The sequence below is a fragment of the Squalius cephalus genome (genome assembly GCF_949319135.1).
Source record: "Squalius cephalus genome assembly, chromosome: 19".
NCBI lineage: Eukaryota > Metazoa > Chordata > Actinopteri > Cypriniformes > Leuciscidae > Squalius > Squalius cephalus.
In genome coordinates, this window is record NC_137140.1 from 9,120,609 (window position 1) to 9,137,458 (window position 16,850).

General features: G+C 35.2%; 2 protein-coding genes across 5 annotated transcripts in view; one reads left to right on the forward strand and one right to left on the reverse strand.

Annotated features, from left to right (window-relative positions):
- p4ha1a (prolyl 4-hydroxylase, alpha polypeptide I a) overlaps nt 1–10,046 on the forward strand; it is a 23,055-nt gene extending 13,009 nt beyond the window's left edge. For 2 of the 4 annotated variants that reach the window (XM_079851578.1, XM_079851579.1), the window contains 8 exons: nt 470–646; nt 3,449–3,519; nt 6,541–6,640; nt 6,725–6,778; nt 6,878–6,943; nt 7,054–7,122; nt 8,387–8,483; nt 9,535–10,046. In XM_079851578.1, coding sequence (XP_079707704.1) covers nt 470–646; nt 3,449–3,519; nt 6,541–6,640; nt 6,725–6,778; nt 6,878–6,943; nt 7,054–7,122; nt 8,387–8,483; nt 9,535–9,605 — 705 coding nt within the window. In that variant the 3' untranslated portion in view covers nt 9,606–10,046. Of the gene's footprint in view, nt 1–469; nt 647–3,448; nt 3,520–4,660; nt 4,732–6,540; nt 6,641–6,724; nt 6,779–6,877; nt 6,944–7,053; nt 7,123–8,386; nt 8,484–9,534 lie in introns of all 4 variants that reach the window. The other 2 variants (XM_079851580.1, XM_079851581.1) reach the window with 1 other exon arrangement.
- Nucleotides 10,039–16,227, reverse strand: arg1 (arginase 1). The gene is made up of 8 exons (XM_079851582.1): nt 16,085–16,227; nt 15,872–15,944; nt 14,220–14,394; nt 13,951–14,110; nt 12,661–12,755; nt 12,163–12,267; nt 11,920–12,056; nt 10,039–11,331 (listed from the first exon to the last, which is right to left on the reverse strand). The coding sequence occupies exons 1-8, from the start codon at nt 16,187–16,189 to the stop codon at nt 11,168–11,170; spliced, it is 1,014 nt and encodes a 337-aa protein (XP_079707708.1). The 5' UTR covers nt 16,190–16,227; the 3' UTR covers nt 10,039–11,167.
- Nucleotides 16,228–16,850: the final 623 nt, after the last annotated feature.

Below are 16,850 nucleotides of genomic sequence, written 5' to 3' on the forward strand. Positions count from 1 at the left end.
GTTGTATGTTTTTTACATAAGTACATAGTAATTAAAGACACCTAATATAAAGTGGGACCAGTCATCTCTTTCAGCCAGTTTCAGCTGTTTTTTACTGTGTTGCTGTAACCTAGTATGTTTATTTATAGTGGTTTCTGTATTTGAGGTAAGTAATTACTAAAGACAGGACTTTTAATTAGTTATGCACAACCATGGTGTGTAATGTGGCCATGGCACAAATCTGTTTTTGTCTGTTCAGTTCACCACAGCTGAATGCATATTGCATACAAAACTCATTAAAAACACCCACATGCTCTGCTATGCAGCTTTTGGGAGTCAGTAAATGGGTTTTGCTATGGCAGTGCCTGGTTCAGCACATTGAAACTTACTTCTCCTGCTGTGAGAGAACATGAAACACTAACTAATTTATTTGTCTTGCACAAGATATAAATTAAATGTACATAATATATGCATAATCTCATCCTTACAGACTCCTCGCAGACAGAGCCGTTTGTTCTGCCGTTACTACAACAATAACAGACATCCATTTTACATGCTCGGCCCGGTGAAACAAGAGGACGAATGGGACCGTCCACGTATCATTCGTTACCATGAAATTATAACAGAAAAAGAAATGGAGAAGGTCAAGGAACTGGCCAAACCGAGGGTGAGTTCAACTTTTATACACATTAAAATGTTTATAAATATACGTATACTATTAATGGGCAAAATGCCATTAACACCACCCCTAGTCCAGTCATTTCTGTGATGGTCCCTTCACCCAAAAATTCTAATTCTGTCATAATTTACTCACGTTGACCTCAACCTCATGTTGACTTTTGTTCATCTTAGGAACAAAAATTAAGATATTTTGAATTCTTCTCTGATCATTTTGTCCATCCATTGAAAGTCCTCACAACCCAGACTTTCATGCATCAAAAAGTTCATAAAGACATTATAAAGGATTTATTTGAATTGAAAATACAAGTCTTCTGAAGATACACAGTCGCTTTTTATGATGAACCGATTTAATTTAGCCTTTGCTTTACAAATTAACATTGATCAATGCACATACATAGAGCACATAAAAAATTGGACAGTAATTGGAAGCTCAAACATGCTTGCTTAATGTGAGGAAACCAATGAGGTTTGTTCTCGCGCATCAAGCAAGTAGGGTTGAACTTCTGTTTACCTTATTTGTTTTTAAATTAAATGTTCATCAAGAATATGGATGTGGTGTTCAGGTGTCCACTTCCTTTTGGCCATGCACTGCATTTTCTGGAAAAAACATCACACCAGGACAAAATTGCATTGTTGAGAGAAATAAAAACCAGTCGCATCGGTTCAAGAATATGTATGTGTGTGTGTGTGTAAAAATATTGGTTACACTTTACTGTAAGGTTTCTTTTGTTAACATTAGTTAACTACATTAGTTAATTTAAACTAACAATGAACAATACTTGTACAGCGTTTATACAACTTAGTTAATGCTAATTTAAACATTTAAAGGGGTCATGAATTGAGAAATCATCCATTTTTCTTGATCTTGTGACATGCAAGAGGTCATTGTACTATTAAAAACATCCTGTAAGTTTCAGATCTCAAATCTTCCTTATTAGTTTTTTATTGAAACCAAGCTCAAACCACAAGTTACGGATTTTGTCATATTATGAAGTAATAGTGCATCGAAAGACCGCATCTGCAGAATTAAATCAGTGCCTACTTCTACATCGTAGCATCTTTGGCCCCGCCCACTGGCACGTTAGTGAGACGAGAAAGAGAAAAGAGATGCAGGATCGCTGGACTAAAAATTGCATTACCTTCCAAAGGATCCTAATGCTAGGAAAGTGGTTATTTATTTTCAACTATGTGAATATCTCAATAGCATTATTTGTTGGATGGATATTTATTTCACTATGGATTCTTTTGTAAATCAGTCGCAATTTCGCAGCTGGCTTTGCAAACAGTGTTAATGCCTAATCTGTGATCAGTGATTTCTGAAATATTATGATTCATGTACAGTTCTTTATTGTCTCATAGTCATTAAAATCATGCTGTTTATGCATCAGTAAATTAAGCCAGTGATTAAACTGTCTACTTCACATGGTTTCTCTTAGTAGCATCTAAATAATCTGTTTTTTCATTTGTGATTAAATTGTATACAGAAAGCGATCACATAACCCACCCTTTATAATCTCTGGAGCTGTCAATCACACAGCGAGTTTATCAGTGACTGAGTTCTAAACTCTCGCCAAAACTCCCATTTTAAATGATATAATATTGACGCTGTCTAAACTGTACAATGAAATCTCTTATTTCATCTTAAATCTCTTATTTACATTGTGTTTGCACTGTTAGTTATGATGACAGCATTCGTGAGAGTGCAGAAATCGAGTTGCAATGACAAGATCACTGCATTCGTGCTCAATAGACATGTTTGTCATCGGCTATAATGCGCATCACTGCAACCTTTCATATGACGGGAGAAGATCTAAATATAATGCTACAATCAACACTTTTCACGATTAGTTAATCTCGACAGCAGTAATACAAAAAATTTAGGGAGTTCCAAATGTAATACTTATTTCATATACAAAGATGTTAGCCAATAGAGGTCACACAGCAGACACGCCCCTTCAAACAGAGCAATTTATGCCCCCCCCCCCCCGGAATAAATAAATAAATAAATGCCATTCAGGACCCCTTTAATACATTTTTAAGATTAAAAGTTGTATCTATTAACAAATGAGACCTTATTGTAAACTGTTACCAAAATATACTTGAAGTAGCATTTACCATTACATTACATATACATTCATTCTGGAAATTATTTAAAGGTGTACAATAATTTTTTTCCACTGTAACAAAATTTCGTCTATAATAATAATGCTTTTGACAAACATGTTTAAAATGATGTCCCCTCGAATGAGATAAAAACACCAGTCATATCAGTGGTAATGTGCGATTTTTCTACACAATGGTGGTTGACCTTTAATGGCAGCTACCATAATGAGAACACATGACAGCCTATCACAACTCGTTTTATCTGCGTAACCTTCCTGTTATCTGAAACATTCAGTAACAATGACAAATATGCCTGTGAATAGAGTATATCTGCAAAAACCCTTGCTTTTATTTGATGCTTTATCCATTTTAGTAGGTTCCAATTTAAAGTGAAAGACAACTGTAAAGCATAAACCAAAATTCAGGCATTTTCACTTCTTTGGTAATACTTGAAGAGCATATAAATACGCATATAAAGCCTCCTATATTTGGAGTATTTGTATTATGATAAAACTTCTTAGAGTATTGTAACCTCCATTATTCAAGGTTCATTTCAAGTTATTAGTCCAGAGTTTAATCAAGGGCTCATATAGAGTCAGAAGGCCTGCGCTCAAGTTCATGTGGTCAGCCTATAAGACTACAGCTTCTGTGTAACTTGTGTCCTCTTGGCCGGTTGGCTCAACAGCTGCGCCGAGCCACTATCTCCAACCCCATTACTGGTGTGCTAGAGACGGCTCAGTATCGCATCAGTAAAAGGTAAGGCTTCTGTTGGCCTGTAGAACTGCCAACACACCAGTTCCCCCTACTGCATGCTGGAAAAGCAACTTTAACAAGAGCCCAGACAAAGGGGATATTTGTCACATGCTTATTATGGTCATTCATACACACATATATTATATACGTTTGTAACAAGTAAAACAACAAAAGTAAGTCTCTTATGCTAACTACGGCTGCATTTATTCAAGCAAAACTACAAACTGAAATATTCTAACCATTTAAAATAACTGTTTTCTATTTGATTATTGAGTCATTACTTTAGTCTTTAGTGTCACATGATTTGGTGCTTAAGAAACATTCTTATTATTTACATTCCTTGTGTCTTTTTATTATTATTATTAATAATGTTGAAAACAGTTGTGCTGCTGAATCTTTTGGAAACACTGCCATTCAAACGTTTGGGGGCAAGTGTTTTTTTTTGTTTTTTTTTTTTTTTAGAAAGAAAAAGAGAACCTTTGAACTTTCTAGTTATCAAAGAATCCTGAAAAGATTTATTAAAAATATTAAGCAACAAAAACAATTTGTCAACATTGATAATAATAAGAACCATTATTAATAGTTGAGAACCAATTAGAATTGAGCATCAAATCAGCATATTATATGGATTTCTGAAGAATCATGTGACACTGAAGACTGGAGTTATGATGCTAAAAATGCAGCTGTTATCACAGGAATAAATGACATAAAAAACCTGTTATAATATTTCTGTATTTTTGATTAAATAAATGCAGCCTTGTGAGCATAGTGCTTTCATTATATATAAAGTGACTCAATAGTTCTGTAGCACAGTTCATCCCATCATACCATCCACCAGCCCTACAAGTTTGCGTTAATACCATGCATAATAAATGGATATCCCTGTTTGTTTTGCTTTTGGGATTGTTACTCTTCCACTGCTTCTTTACACACAAGAGGTACGTAATCAGTGAACACCCTAGTCTTATAAATTTTACCTGTGGCAGTTCGACTCAGGCAGAAACTGCACACCATGTTACATAAACATAAACCACCCATGCAGTCCAAGTCCGCAGTTGGTGTAGTTCAGTTTAAGCTGTGTGTCAACAGCACCTTTCACCTTTCTCTTCTATTTCCTCTCTTTTTCTCTGTGCTGGCTCTTTAGCTCAGGCGTGCCACCGTGCATGACCCTCAAACTGGCAAACTCACCACCGCCCAGTACAGAGTCTCCAAGAGGTAAGGGGTCAAAGATAAAGCACAGAGTTCACATCTGTCTGCTCCCCTTTTCTCTCTTTACCCAGAATCCTCGTTGTGGACCTCAGTCTATAAAACAGGGAATAGTGTGACCAGGCTGCAGAGACAGACGTATAAAAATGATGTACAAAAAGCACAAAATAATGTCTAGGATCTGTTAAATAAATGATGATAAATTATGTTCTGTCATCATTTACTTAATCTTTTAGTTCCAAATCTGTATGACGTTCTGTAGAGTTTTTTCCATGCAATGTAAGTCATTGGGGTCCAAATCGATATTCATTATTCGAGTGAGTAAATGAATGAGTGAGTTTATTTTTCTTGGGAAATATAGAAATTACACACTTCAGTATGGAAACTTGTTTCCGCCACAGAATAAAAAATCAAAAAGGTAATTGGGACTTTTATCTCACAATTCTAAGAAAAAAAGTCTGAATTGCGAGTTATAAACAAGTTTATATCTCGCAATTCTGACTTTATTTCTCACTGTTGCGAGTTTATAACTTTAAATTCTGCCTGTTTTTCTCAGAATTGTGAAACATAAACTTGCAATTGCGAGAAATAAAATTGTGAGAAACAAGCTTCCATACTTCAGGGATCATGATGGTCTTTTATTTGTCTTCATATTATTTGAATGTGTTAAATTTTATTTCATACAACATGCCGTTATATTAATTGAGAAAACACATGATAGTTGCATATCTGATGAAAGGAGACTACGGACTGCATGGGTGCCTCTCATTATAGAGAATTCTACTTAACAGGGAACTATTTAAAGTCATGCTGCCTTTGTAAATAATTGAAAGTGTTTGAGTAACCCTAGCCATCGCTCACACACTTCAAAACATCAGCTAAACACTGAGGTGCAACTCATTTCTGTCAATAACTCACAGACTGATAAACAAGTTCATGAATATATCATATATCTCCTAATCTAACCTAATTTGAAGGGTGGCCACTTTTGACATGCTTAGTGGTGGCGAGTTTTTATGGAAGCTTGTTTCCACCACAAAATAAATGAAAAAAGTAATTGTGACATTTTATCTCACAATTCTGATTTATTTTCTCGCAATTGTGAGTTTATACCTCGCAATTGCAAGCTATCTCACAATTCTAGGAAAAAGTCAGATTTTTATTTATAAACAAGCATCCATAAGTTTTGCGTGGGCAAACGCTACTCTAAGGCCCGTTCACACCAAGGACGATAACTATAAAGATAACGATAAAGATATAATTCTAAAAATCGTTCTCCATATGAAAGAATAACAGAGTTCACACCACAACTATAACGATAAAGATATGAGGAACGATATCGTTGGGATCACTTTCAGAACGATTTTTTTCCAGCTGTCGAACGATAAAACACTGACAGCCAATCAGAATCCATTCTAATTTAAAGGTCTCGCGCATTTAAAATGGATCTGGATCATCCGGGCGCGCGCGTGCTTAGAATAAAAAGACCGTTATCGGTCGTTGGTGTGGACGCATATATAGTTATCTTTATCGTTATCTTTATAGTTATCGTGCTTGGTGTGAACGGGCCTAAATCTAGTTTAATTCTGATTACTTTTTTCCCCTGCATTCTGCATATTAACAATACTAAAATTTCATATCACATGTATACTAATATCTTACAATAAACATTGCATTACTTCATTGCAGCTTTACACTGGACAACTCACATTATATTCGTTTTCATGTAAAAACAGAAGAAAAAAAAGGTTATACTGTTGCAAATAGTTCTCAGTGGGAATATCGAGCCAATATGTTATTAATTGTCTTTTCTGTCAGCGCGTGGTTGGCGGCCTATGAGCATCCGGTTGTGGATCACATAAATCAGCGGATAGAAGACATCACAGGCCTCGATGTCAAAACAGCAGAAGAACTACAGGTCGTGTTCATGAGGCCTTTAATGCAGGAGACTGAAAATAGTTCAGTTCTGTTTCTTTCAATTTACATCTTTATCTCTTCTTAGGTGGCGAATTACGGTGTTGGAGGACAATATGAGCCCCACTTTGACTTTGGACGGGTAAATACAAAGCTCTTTAATCGTACGCTAAATATTTGATGTTGCAAAGCATGCAAGTTATATATAATATGTACCATTTTAATATGCTTTTTCCACTAGAAAGATGAACCAGATGCTTTTAAAGAGCTGGGCACAGGGAATCGTATAGCAACCTGGCTTTTCTATGTGAGTAGGATTTGATCGATTACTCTTGTAGTGACTGTCCTGTCAGGGTTGGCTCTGCTATTGCTATCACTTGGTATAAAATTCCCTGTAAAACATCCACTTTGTTGCAGATGAGTGATGTATCAGCAGGGGGCGCCACTGTCTTTCCAGAGGTTGGAGCTGCAGTAAAGCCAATGAAGGTGCTGCTTGTTTGAGTTTAGACACTCTGTGCCAAAATGATTTATATATTACCTGCCCTTGTGAAAAAGATGTACACGTTTAACATACTTTTAAAATGAGTACTTATTACAGAAATGAAAGAATATACATAAGTGTGAACTTTAATGTGTTTGGATACCTAATTGCATGTTATTTACAATTAAATGAAAATATATTATAGTTTCAATTTATATTAAATGCAACCTAAGAGGGTTCAAGAAGATGAACAGATGAAGCACAGAATAACTATAAACAAAGTAAACAACACAAATGACGAGTAGCCAAGCAACAGCGTGTAACACACAAACAATACCAGACAAGGAACTGAAGAGAATTGAGGAACTTAAATACACAGTGATGATTAACTCAAAGCCTCAACAGGTGTGATCGTTAAATTAGTGTCCATGGCAAATAATAACTGACAGGAACACAGGAGGAGCACGGGAAACGGGAACGGAAAGTCCAATATGAAAACGAAACAAAGGCAAAATGTGACGGTAGTTCTGTTGAACGTACTAGCATTTATGGTAAACTTAAATATACTTTAATGTCATTTCTATTCATTTTTTTATTTCATTATTTAAATATTTGTGATAAATTAAGTTTAAATGTAATATCAAAATACATACTACAGTTAAATTGTAAATTGGCATGCTTTACTATGTGTCAACACATCAATAAGGTTACTTCTTTAAAGCACAACAAAAGATGAAATATAATCATTATTAAATACACTAAAGTAAAACTTTTAAATTGACTATTGCAAAGTGCAATTTTTAAAAGTTTACTTAAGTGTGTTAAGAAATGGTGTTTCTTTAAGTTCACTTTAGTGGCCTTTTTTCATTCATATTATATTATCTGCAAGTGCAGTTTTTTAAGTATACTTTTAAGAGTTCAAGTACACTACAAATGCACATTCAGTACAATTAAGCACACTTCTTTTTCACTAGGGATGACCATGTAGTAGAGTCTATTTAGGATAATTTGATGTGTATTAAATGCTTCACTTTCATTTATATTAGTATGCAACATAACTCGGTAACCGTTGGTAACTCTACTGTACGGTTCGACACAACTCTGCTGTTTCACAGTGTATACTGCCAAAACACCAAGCCATAGAAACAGGTACAGAAAAGGTGTCATGGGTGTTGCTTTATTTGTTTAAATAGACAGTATTATAGGTTATAGGTACAACTGTCTTTTCTATTAAGAATTATCACTTAACATTTTTGTGTCTGTGTTTAGGGTACAGCTGTATTCTGGTATAATCTCTTTCCCAGCGGAGAGGGAGATTACAGCACGAGACACGCAGCTTGTCCAGTACTGGTGGGAAACAAGTGGGGTGAGTGTCTCGGACACAATGCATTATCAGCTTTATTTACATTTTTCTTTCTTTATGAGGATTGCCTGTATTTCCTGCAGTATTACCAAATAAGCACATTTTATTTGACATAATCCATCATTTAAAAATCGTGTTGCGTTATGTCAACCCTGTTACCATCATAATTATTGCTTATTCTAATAATGTATTATTCTATAAATGAAAGCAATTTTTTAATGACTTCATTATCCTTTCAGGAAGTGAAGACAAATACAAATTTTCTCTTTTTAATAACTTTTATTAACTAATATTTTATTGTGTTAGGTTTGTTACAATCTTAAATGTTAATTTGTTACTATCAGCATTATCATGCACTTGAGCAACTAGTTAATAATGTCCAATTAAACTATCTAGCTTTTTACCTTCTTCATGAGTATTTTATGCTGTATTAACAAATAAGCACATTTTAGTTGATGTAATCCATTTAAAAGTCTTGAAGTTGGTTATGTGTCAACCCTGTTACCATCATAATTATCCATTGCTAAAATAATGTATTATTCCATAAGTAAAACACACTTAATGACATCTTCATTCTTTCAGCAAGTAAGCACATATAAAAGTCTTCTCTTTTTTTAATAAACTTTTTTAATAATTGTGTTACTATAATGTATTTTTGTGGAAAAACTAAATTACATTTCCTATCTAATAATTTAGGCACTTGAGCAAATATTTATTAGATTAAACTATCAACTCTTTACTTTTATTTTACTAGTAAAACTACTTGCTGGTTTAGAGTTTAAGCACATTGTAGTTGACATAATACATCATTTAAATGCCTTGAATTCCCTTGTTAAATAATGTATTAAATTAAATTCAGTTTTTTAATAATTTATGCACCCGAGCAAATTGTTCATAGTGTCGAATTAAACTATCAACCATCTAAAGCTTCCTAAACTTTTCTAAACTCTCAACCCTGTTACTTTTCTGAAGGCATGGTTATAAATATATTGACATATATCAACTTTTTTTTGACAAATTTCATACTTTCAATCTCTCATTGCCTATCTGTTAGTGTCAAATAAATGGATCCACGAGAGAGGTCAGGAATTCAGGAGACCATGCAGCCTGAAAGAGACAGATTGATCAAAGCCTTCACTCGTCTTCCTCATGCACTCCTCCTCCTGGACTCTGAACAGACTCGGAAAACACAGCATCCTCCCTGCTGTTCATGTCTACTGTGTTGACAGCAGCCTTCTTGTGACCCATCACATTATTTGTAATCAAAGAGTGTGAGCCTGCCTTTGGGTTACATTACCTCTGTTAGTGCCTTTTATCATTGCACACTATGGTCAAGTCAATTCAAAGGAAGCAGCTATTTCTGACAACACTCCATTACAACAGGCCTTTAGCTATTGAGCTGTACAATGGCATCAAATCACAGCACTGAAGTGACAGCACATCTCCAACACTTATTCTGACTGACAGACAGACCAAAGTGACATGACAGAAAATGCACAGAATGCATGTTCGCCGCATTCACAGAATGTTGGGGAATGGTCTAATAAAAATGATTTTCCCAAAGTGAATCTCTTTGCTTTATTTTGCCTATTCCCTCTCCTTTTTAATAAATCATACAAATTCTATTATTGTTTACATTGAAACATAAACAAGAAAGCGCGAAACACTCTTACTTTTAAATATACTTACGACGTTTAAGTTGCAAACATTTCAAACACAATAATCATTGTTAGTCAAGCTCTTACATTAACTGATCTGTTTATTACATGTTAATATTAGGCAAACCAAAGATGTTCTGAGTCTTGGTTTTGCAGAACATTCTTTGGTGATTTTCTCATACAGCCACACATAATCAGCAAATTGTCAAACCCTTGTTTTTGTCCACTGGTCTCAGAGACACTGGTGATTGAAAGAAAAATAACTTAAAAAATAACATTTTCAATTAAAATAGATAAAATATAATTTGCCCCTTGTGGATTTAGTTACAAAAACATTAGGAAAACATTTTGATTCTTTTTTTTTAACCCTGTAAAGCCTGACATATTTGTTTTTAATGGATCAGTTTATTAACTTTAGACAAAAGAAAATCTAAAGGTTTTTTTTTTTCTGTATCATTTGATACATCAGTCTTTTATGGCTCAAATAGTTTGAAGTAGTGAGAATAAAAATCTTCAGTTTGTTGCAGTTGCTGATATTTGAGGGGTAGGGAGCATTTTTAGAATGATGGTAAAATGCCTTTTACTTGCATAAGAAAGCATGTAGTAGATTGTGCACATATTTTTTTCAGCAAAGTATTGAACATGTTGATAATTTAGAGACAATTTAGAGAAATTTGCAAATCAAATATGATATGCAAGTAAGCTTTATAGGGTTAAATATATTTGTACTTGTTTTAGTTCTCACATTGTTAATCCTCCTGGCAACAATGGCTTTTTGATTTGATTTTTGGAAATAACAAACATACTTTTTATACAGCATTTTACTTTCTGCATTCACTATGGAAATATACTGTGGTGTAATTTGCATATATCTTTGGAATTCATTTTTTATACAAGAAAAAAAATCAATGTAAATTACAATTTAGTTAAATTCAGAACGACATGATTGTCTAAATGATGACAGTAAGTAAATATCATAGAAAAGAAACCAAAATAACAAGAATGAAGTCTGAAAAAAAACCCTGTGATTTATGGATTTGGTATTTTGTAATCTGGCTCATGAGAGCCCTCGCGGACCCGTCCGAAGCAGCCCAGTAACAGATCCACAGCAGTGTTTACTGTTGATGTGATTTCATCCTCTGTTTTGCCCTGCTTTGGGTTCACTTCCACGATGTCTACAGCAGAGAGAAGTCCTGGTGGAAAGTCAAGAAGAAAGTCAGCAGTCCATGTAAAAGTATCAAGAATGATTATGGTAATGATGAAATTGCTAAGCAAAAGCCAAACACAGAAACATTGTAATTAGTGGGTCATTTGGCTTTTTATTAGCTGATGCTGATATCTAGAATATATGGTATAATGTAGATTGATTATAATTCATTAAATTAAATAAACTCTTATTATTTTCACTGTTGTACTCTTGGTACGTTTTGAAACTGAAACAAGGTGGCGCTAACACATCAGCCAAGTGGGCTTTGTTTTTGGTTAATAATCTCAGAAAGCCCAAAAGCCTTCCGGTTTATCAGCCTGGAGGTTACATAAATCTCTTTGTGGCAAGCGGGGCAGAGAGCCGCGGGTACGGAGCAAGGCCGGTGGTGCGAGTGCTAATGAGCATTACCTGTGTGCCACAGAGGTCTAGTCCCACGGAGGAGCTCCAGAAAGTTTTTTTTTTTTTTTTAAAAATCAAGTAAACATAATACAATGCAATATTGTAACACATTACATTTAAAAGTAACTTTCCCCAACACGGTTTATTCTCCACCTACATATCCTCGTGTTCTCACCTGTTTGACAGATGTGCTCAGTGATGTAAATCCCCTCTCTATAGGTCAGACCTCCCGCTACAGGTGTGCCTGTTGCAGGGGACACTGATGGGTCCAATGCATCAATGTCAAAACTCAGGTGGATAGGTTTTTTCACCCTGATCCAGAAAGAGCAGTAAATACTTCCACAATAAATATTTACTCTTAAGATATTTTGAATAATTACAAAAAAAGGAGGAAAGATTCCCAAAGTAACACACTTACTTTGAAAACATGTGATCACATGTCTGCTCCATAACTTTTGCTATTCCAAGTCGATCAACTTCTGTCATGGAGAACGTTTTGATTCCAAGGTACTTCAGGATATAACTGTTATGTAAAGTATGAGTTGGACTGAGTTGAACACTGAAATAGTGGTATAATGCACTCTGTTTTACTTAAAGTCCCCCTGTAGTCAATAATTGTATCCCTTAAAACTCATCTTTGATCACCAAGATTACATTTTTAAACAGTTTTCCTTGAAAAAAATTATTCATGCCTTAAAACAGCTTGGCATCATTTAACATACGCGGTTCAATGAATATGCAAATTAGCCCTGCCTTCACTCACACCAGCTCAAAGATCCACCAGTTGACGATCACATGTAGATGTGATTGGTTACAAGGTAGTTTGTGACGTCAGAAACACCAGCAATTTCAATCCGCGTTTTTGAGACATATAAACAACATTAAAAGTTGACATATAAACAGCATAAAAACTTACTGTTCTTCTGGGTCCACATCTCTGAGTCCAATGTAGACAATGTCCTTAGATGCTACACAAGGCTTTAACCATGAGAAATTTGGAATTATGGGAATCTGAGAAAGATTAGAAAAAGCTAAATGTTATCGATGTTTCAAATCATAAAATGCCATCTCAAGTAAAGCTAAAAGACTGGAAACTTTTTTTTAAATTGCATAATGCAATTCATTTATCTTTTTTTCTATGAAGTTAGAAACTTCTTATCATCCATGTGGGGAAGAAGGATATTCACAAAGAGCAGTCAGAACTCCTAAGAGGGATTTCAGTGAACTTTTTGAAACACTTAGACTTCACTTTAGCACCGGAATAGACATGCGGTTGACAAGGACAATGATAACACCACGCAGCCACAACAACCTCTGCTCACGGACACAATCTGGAAAATCACAATCTTCCACAAAATGGAAGAACTGGTGTATGCTGGAATCTACATACTGATCATGTTGTGCCTGCCAAGCAAGAGACTGTTCACAAGTATTATTTCCCTACCACTGAGGTAAGCAAGTTCATGCCATGCCTTTGTTTTATGTTTGATCATTTTTTTGTAAATAAACTGCACTTGGGCTCTCTACAAACTTGCCTTCAGTGGACTTAGTACAGTGTGATTCTGGAGCCAGACCTTTGTTTCAGTAGTCATGTCAAAGCAATAACTAAATCAGCATGCTATCATCTGAAAAATATTGCAAGAATTAGATGCTTTGTTTCCATACAAGAATTAAACCGGGTGCACACTGCGCAATTTTGGCCGTCTGAGACAAATTTTGCAAATCCTAAAAGATTCCTCTGATCCTATAGGCTAAAATCTGAAGTCTTTGATCATTAGTTTGACATGTTCACCAACAGCCGATTAATGACCATTGAGATCGAATTTTACCTCCGAAATTCTGGCAGTGTCAGAAGATTTGACTCCCAGTCCTGCAGTGTGACTTCTCCTACGAGGACAGTCAAATTGTCTTTGTTTTTTAAGACTAGCCATGACCAAAATTAACGTTAGAGATTTCTTTGTAGCCATCACCTTTTTATTTTTATTCCTTCTATGTAAAGCATTTTAAATTACCATTGTGTATGGAATGTGCTGATACTGTAAATAAACTTGCCTTGCCTTTATTAGTTATGAGTGTGCTAAAGGCAGAGATACTGACACCAGCCATGGCCAGGAGATTAAGATGTTACAGTTGAACATCTCTGTTGGAGTTGACTGTGTAACATATTACACACACTTTAACACAAGTTGCTGAAATGATTAAAGACCTTAGAATGCAGTTCATGGATGAGGTAAGACAGCGGTTGTCCGTGAATGTTTCCCGTTGGCGTGGTCAAAGGTGTGTTGATGTCTGCATGTGCGTCCACCCATAAAACACTCAACTCATGTCTTGAGGCGGCATGACCGGCGATCGAACCAATCGCCAAGCTGAAAGAAACAGCAAAACATATTTTTGAGAACGAATATGCATAAAGGTTCAATACTGATTTGGTGCTTGCAAATGTCATATTTAACAGAACCGAAAACACACAATCACCTGTGATCTCCTCCCAGCATCACACAAGTGTTGCCATCGCTTTTGATCTTCTGCACAGCTCCAGAGAGCAGCTCATTGGCTCGGCCGACTGCTCTCGGAGACTTCAGCCTGCCAATGGGCTCATCATTGGGAACTTCTTCAAATGTCAGATTCCCATAATCCTTCACTACACAACCTGGGGAGGGACAGAGGGCTTCAAACGAAGTAGCTTTTAAAAGGAATAGTTCTCCCCAACATGAAAATGCTGTCATCATTTACACAACACATGGGAAAAATGTACTGATGCACTCTTTTCCAAATAATTAAAGTGAATGAGGGAGGGGACTTGCGCTCCCCCAAAAAATAAACATAAATAAAATCTACAGAAATCTTATAACTATATTTCATGCATGACTGAAAATTTGTATGCAATTGAAATACATAAATCGTATTTACATACGTACATAAGGGTAAAAGGCCCACCTGCCACCTCATTCATTTATAAGATCTCTAAACAAAATAAACCACTTTTATGATTTATTTTCACACAAAATCGGTTGCTCCATAAATGTTCAATACAAATATCTATTTTTTCTGCAATCATACACTATGGGAGTAGTAAAAAGCATTTTTTTTTCTTAAGGTGTGCCTTTAGCCCGTTGTATATATATATATATATATATATATATATATATATATATATATATATATATATACAGTATACATGTATGTGATATATACACGAGGAAAGCTGAAGATTTAACATTGACTTATGGTGTTTCAAAAGTGTGCTTATTCAAATATTAAATGAATGAGTCAAAAATCTTGAAATGAATATCTAAATAAATTACTCATTTAATACAGCCTGTCACTGATTTGACTTTTCCAAAATGTAGAGTTTTCCGTTCTACCATCTACCATACCAACAGCATTAAACATTATAGGTTTGTTTGAGTTAAGATGTGCAAATACATGCTTCACTCTTATTTAGTAACCCAGTCCTCAATATTGAATACACAGAGAAAGGGGAGTGGAACAATGTCAGTGTTACTGCTCCTATGAGATGGCATCTTATAATAAATAAAGACAACACATGGCAGCACTGATCTACTATCCCTGTTCATGGCATCAGTCCCTTCAGCTATCTGTTTAAAGTTATAAAACATTTGTGCAATCACAGAGCTATAAATGCGTGAAAAAAAAATGCTGCGTTTTTTTTAGAGTGTATAGGCTCAGAAGAAATAAAGCATTTAAAGCTCTTTTTACAGAAATGGCAATGATGAATATTGACTGCACTCAGCCTAAATTCTAAAAATACACATTAGTATAGGTACTGTGTAGTTGACAAATAAAATGTAACAATTTTCACATCAATATTTAGGCTAAAGTGTAAAAGAACGCATATAAGTAGTCTAGATTTTTTTTAGATACTATAGATGGTCACAATTGAATTTTTTTAATCAATTTTAATCACATTTGACCTAACATTTCATGCAGTCTCTTTATTGGTACTCAGCATATTTAATATGAATGTATAAGGATATTAAATTGCATATTTAATAAACAAGAAAGAAAAAAATGGTTCCTTCAAATATTTTAGATGCATTTTATTGTACTGAAAGATTGCTATCTAAGTAGTGTAAATATCAGGAGGTGTAGTGTAGTAGTGGCACCTTGCCCTTTAAGTTTCTGCACCAATCCAGCAGCTCGAATGAGGTCTGCTCCTCTCTGCACACCATCCCTCTGCTGCAGTAACAGGCAATAACATGAGCACTAGACCGGCACCATACTGCACCATGCGTGGATTTACATGCAAACATATCATTTTTCATTCGTGAATATCATTATTTTAAACGAGAAAAGGCCTTTTGACCTTTATATCTCACCTGTCCTTTAGAGAAAGGCGCACCTATTATCCCCACACTGTGCTGATGATGGAGGTCTCTCCTGAATATGTGAAAAGCGGCTCTTAATTCGCCGGAGCGCTTCATCGCTGTTACAGTGTCTCCAGCAGGAGTCTGGAATAAAGCGGCTCAAATCAAAGCAGATTACAGGACGAGTGACGACACGCTGGCTGCTGGCAGTCATTGGGCCTCTCGCGCTGATCTCTTAACCTTTTTTTTTTTCTGTTTTGGGCAAGAAAAGTTCTCATTTGAAAGCCGCAGTCGCCTAATTTGCATAGAAGGTGGTTCATTAACAAATGAAGCGATTGTGAAAATATAAACTTTTCTATTAAGGATCAAGAAAATACATTTTACTATAAGCGATATCATATATTTAAGGTCGTCTCCATCTTATTATCAAGGGTTATTATTTTATAAAGTCATTTGAAGTTAAATGAAATATATGAGTGATTGGGACACTTTTTGATATATGATATAAGCTACATTATCAAGCAGTCCCTAAACAATACACCAAAAAATTGTTCGAAAGTAACATAGTTCTCAGGGAGAAGTAGCCTACATTTTTAATCTCAAAACAAATTTCATATTTTTCCGTCATTGGCTTTTGATGAACGAAAACATGTTCTATCATAGTAGCTCAAAATTGATCAGAAATTACTACTCTGCTTTGCTCTTTGCGATTTTTTGTTCTTCCTCCTCCTTGTACCTCTATTTTTACAGTAGCCTACTGTACCCTGCATCTCACAAA